This window comes from Limulus polyphemus, unplaced genomic scaffold, assembly GCF_000517525.1.
Source record: "Limulus polyphemus unplaced genomic scaffold, Limulus_polyphemus-2.1.2 Scaffold77138, whole genome shotgun sequence".
Taxonomy (NCBI): domain Eukaryota; kingdom Metazoa; phylum Arthropoda; class Merostomata; order Xiphosura; family Limulidae; genus Limulus; species Limulus polyphemus.
This window is the reverse complement of record NW_013742734.1, coordinates 1-4,718: the sequence shown is the minus strand read 5'-3', so window position 1 is coordinate 4,718 and position 4,718 is coordinate 1. Positions and strand designations below refer to the sequence as shown.

General features: G+C 35.9%; 1 protein-coding gene and 1 long non-coding RNA gene across 2 annotated transcripts; one reads left to right on the top strand and one right to left on the bottom strand.

Annotated features, from left to right (window-relative positions):
* Positions 1 to 472: 472 nt before the first annotated feature.
* On the top strand, positions 473 to 1,884 carry LOC111084484. Its single transcript, XR_002609580.1, has 2 exons — positions 473 to 565; positions 672 to 1,884. It is a non-coding gene; the product is annotated as an uncharacterized LOC111084484 (long non-coding RNA).
* LOC106477709 (muscle, skeletal receptor tyrosine protein kinase-like) lies at positions 932 to 4,266 on the bottom strand. The gene is made up of 2 exons (XM_013938247.2): positions 4,253 to 4,266; positions 932 to 3,363 (listed from the first exon to the last, which is right to left on the bottom strand). The coding sequence occupies exons 1-2, from the start codon at positions 4,257 to 4,259 to the stop codon at positions 2,222 to 2,224; spliced, it is 1,149 nt and encodes a 382-aa protein (XP_013793701.2). The 5' UTR covers positions 4,260 to 4,266; the 3' UTR covers positions 932 to 2,221.
* Positions 4,267 to 4,718: the final 452 nt, after the last annotated feature.

Below are 4,718 nucleotides of genomic sequence, written 5' to 3'. Positions count from 1 at the left end.
AGGTTGATGTGATGGGGGTGAGAATGTCTCATAGACACAAGTGAATAATTTTAGAATATGATTTATTCATACACAGCAATTCCCTGTAATCAACCAGTATTGTTAAGTACACCAATAAGATCATTACGGTTTAATTATCAACTTACTGCTACAAATACTACCGTCTATCAGGCATTAAATTTTAACAGAATTCTACGACTTGAGTACAAACAAGAACCTTCATTTACATATGCAGGTATTTAATGTTTAAAGTGACTCGTTCATCCTTTTACATTTTTTTTTTATTCGTGAGTCGACGGTTTTTTATTGCTCACTGTTAAAAACTAATATATACATATCTATCATATGTTTCACCGTGTGTGAGAGAAGCAGAAATGTATAAAATTAATCTTAATATTTATACACAATAATTTACATAAAAATCACAATTTAAGAATAATATGATTCGTATTTGTTTATTAATCATGTAATATTTTAGACTGAAATTATTTTAATAGAATAGATAACGTATCATATTTAAGGAAATATGTATTATCACATTTAGTGTAACAATGTTTACAGTAAGGTTATTGAAGGTTTAGGTATTATTATATCTAGTGTAACAATGTTTACAGTAAGGTCATTGAAGGGTTAGGTATTATTATATCTAGTGTAACAAAGTTTACAGTAAGGTCATTGAAGGTTTAGGTATTATCACATTTAGTGTAACAATGTTTACAGTAAGGTCATTGAAGGTTTAGGTATTATTATATCTAGTGTAACAATGTTTACAGTAAGGTCATTGAAGGTTTAGGTATTATCACATTTAGCCTTACAATGTTTACAGTAAGGTCATTGAAGGTTTAGGTATTATTATATCTAGTGTAACAATGTTTACAGTAAGGTCATTGAAGGGTTAGGTATTATTATATCTAGTGAAACAATGTTAACATATGGTCAAGTCCCAGAAAGGTACTTATTATTATCTGTAATGGTGAAACAGACAATGTTACAGCAAGGCTGGGAATGCAGTAAGAAACAAAGGTATAAAATCTTGAAAACGGTTTGGAATTATTAAAACAAGTAGAAACATAACATTTATGATGCATCTGGATTATTCCTCTAACTTAAATATACAAATGTCGACAAAACAGTACAACGAATATTTATACACTGAACAAATAGTCCGAGTCATCGTTATAATGACACTTTTCCTCTACTGTATAGCAATAGCTACAACTTTGGACTCTTCAAAAAATAATAAAACGCATAACTTTTTTTGTTTGTTTTAGTGCTGTGCTTTCAGACAATACATTATCAGAAACAAACCCTTGTAATATTAGTTTTTGTATGACATAGTGAAAACTGGAGGAGAGAAGTTCCAGAATAAAACAGGTTGTGACCGGCTTATATTGAAAATGTAAGCCTTAACGTTGGTAATAAATCGCTTACTATGGAGTTTTATGGCATATTTCAACTTATTACAGTTTTAAGACTCTGTGGTTGCCATGCAACAGCATTAGTAAAGGAGAAGTTGGTGCGTTTACAAATGAAAATGTGAAACTAATGTTTGTATTAAATATAATAACATGAGACGTAATGTGTTCATTTTGTGTTTCGAAACGTTTGTTAGATTTAGACAGACTCTCAGGGTTAATTCCTAACCGCTGTACGTGATAGGATTACGAAGGTATGTGAGTTGGGCTTTCTTAGTCTCTAAACATTATGCGAAGAGGTTTGAACTATGCAGAAAGACTTATTATGTTAAGCCCTAATCACTATACAAAGAGATTTGAGTTAGACAAGAATATATATGGACTTAATATGTTTCCTAATCACTATACAAAAAGATTTGAGTTAGACAAGAATATATATGGACTTAATATGTTTCCTAATCACTATACAAAGAGATTTGAGTTAGACAAGACTATATATGGACTTAATATGTTTCCTAATCACTATACAAAAAGATTTGAGTTAGACAAGAGTATATATGGACTTAATATGTTTCCTAATCACTATACATAAAAAAAGAAAGATTTGCACTAAGTAGGATTTCACATGAGCTAAAATCTCCATTTACGGCAAGAAAAGCTGCAGAACAGTGAATGGACATAAAAGGACACAGTAGAAGATTTATGGACTGAGCATTAAGTCAGACGGATTTGTAGAATGTTTTCATTGGACAACATTTCGGCCAGATGCTTGACTTACAGAACTGATTTATAGCTCAGGACAACAGCTAGACTTTAGGTTGAACTTTAACCATTTCTTCGTGTACAGAACAAAGTGCCTTGTAGATAGTTTTGAAGGAAGGTCTGTTGCTCGGTTTCTTATTCCAACAGTTCTTCATTAAAGTGTAGACTGAGGGTGGGGTGTTGTCCGGACATGGAAGCACTTTGCCTTCTTGGACAAAGGTGACCACTTCTTCGTGCGTCATACCATAATAGGGTTGAAGGGCGAAGGAAAAGATCTCCCAAAGAACCACTCCGAAAGCCCAAACATCCGACTCCACTGTAAACCTGCTGTACAGGATGGACTCCAAGGGCATCCATCGGATTGGGATGGCGTCATGCTCGCTGCCTTTATAATAGTTAGCAGAGTATATCTTTTGGGAAAGACCAAAGTCCGAGATTTTCACAACCATGTCTTCACTGACCAGACAGTTTCTGGTTGCTAGGTCGCGATGAACAAATTTTTGTTCCGACAAGTAGCCCATACCTGCGGCAATTTGTCTGGCCATATTGACCAGGTCCCAGTGGCTCAGGTGTATATCACAAATTTTAGACGTTCGGTCTATGTAGTTACGACATGATCGAAGGAAATCATTTAAGGCTCCTCTTCCCATGTACTCAAACAACAGACACATGGGCTTACCCAGTGCACATACTCCTAAAAGTTTCACTATGTTGGGGTGGTCAAAGTCGACTAGAAGACAAGCCTCACGCTCAAAGTCGCCTTGGAGGTCTTGGCTCGCTTCTTCCTTCAGCATTTTCACTGCCACAGTAGTTATCTCACCTCCCTTGATTAACCCTGGAGCCTTAGCCTGGAACACCCGTCCAAAAGCCCCTTGTCCAATATCCCGAATGTAAATAATGTCGTTTCGCTGAAACTCCAGAGATTCTAGTTTTGGGTTCAATGCGGCTCCAGTCTTGTGATATGAAATGTTGTTTGGAAGCTTGTCCAGATCGATATCTGCATCGAATGTTGGAGTGGTATTGTATCCTCTCCGGATCCTGCGGAACGCCAAGACCAACCCTATCACAAGAACAACCGTCATTAAACTGATAGCTGTGATGATAAGGATGAAGGCTGGACTAAACATTGGCTGTTTCGGAATGATGAAGTGATCGAAAACATCTTTGTCTTCCTTAGTTGTGTTAGCTGAAAATATAAAGTATTAAGAGAAATATAGCATCAATGATGTAATTCCTGGCACATTACTAAATCTATTTATGAGAGAAATTGGCACATAAACAAAGGGAAAAACAGTATTTTCACGTTTAAAGGTTCTTAGACATGTAACAATAAACATGATTCGTAATAGCAGGAAGAAACCCTATTAGTAAAAAAATATACATACTAGATATCAAAATGTATTACTTCCAATTATACTTTCAACAATAACATTAAGACTAATAACTAGAGGACACTCAGTAGAGCGCATCCCTCAGCCACATAGCGAGGATCAAATTGGGTTCTGAAAAAATACGAAAATGTGTCCGTATGTCCGTCCTTATCAACAGACACGGACCATTTTTGGCAAGACAAAGAGGAATAATATTCTACATACGTTCACCAAGTTTCATCAAAATTCGATAATTTTTGACTGAGTTATAGAGCAAAAATAGTGTGAAAAATCGGTAACCATGTTAACAGATAGGAATTTTTGTTTTTTCTTGACCTTGCTCCGACCTTGACCCTCCAAAAACTAATCACTTCTAAGTTGAGTCATAGTCCAAATGAAAACCAGCTTTCGTCTAAATCCATTCAGCCGTTTTCAAGAAATCTTGCTGACAAACACACATCCGCACACAGGGGTGGAAACATAACCTTCATCCACCTTCGGTGGCGGAGGAAACAATGTGTTGGTGTTTAAAGTTCGTATAACATTAGATCAATTACTAGAAGTAAGTAAAGCCGAGAAAAGCAACGTGCTAACCACACATATGGATATTACACGAGGATAAGTAAAGTAGGGGAAAGCAACGCCTAACAGCACATAGGGATATCACATGAGGATAAGTAAAGTAGAGAAAAGCAACGTGCTAACCACACATAGGGATATCACACGGAAAGCAACGGCTAACAACACATAGGTATATCACATGAGGATAAATAAAGTAGCGGAAAGCAACGCCTAACAGCATATAGGGACATCACATGAAACAGGAAGAGAGATTACAGCAGTTGTTGGAGGAAAGAAAAGAAACAGGAAGAGAGATTACAGCAGTTGTTGGAGGAAAAAGAAAAGAAACAAGAAGAACGATAAAAGAAACAGAAAGAGAGATTACAGCAGTTGTTGGAGGAAAAAGAAAAGAAACAAGAAGAGGAATTACAGCAGTTGTTGGAGGAAAAAGAAAAGAAACAAGGAGAACGATAAAAGAAACAGGAAAAGAGATTACAGCAGTTGTTGGAGGAAAAAGAAAAGAAACAAGAAGAACGAGAAAATAAACAAGAAGAGAGATTACAGCAGTGGTTGGAGGAAAAAGAAAAGAAACAAGAAGAGAGACAACAGC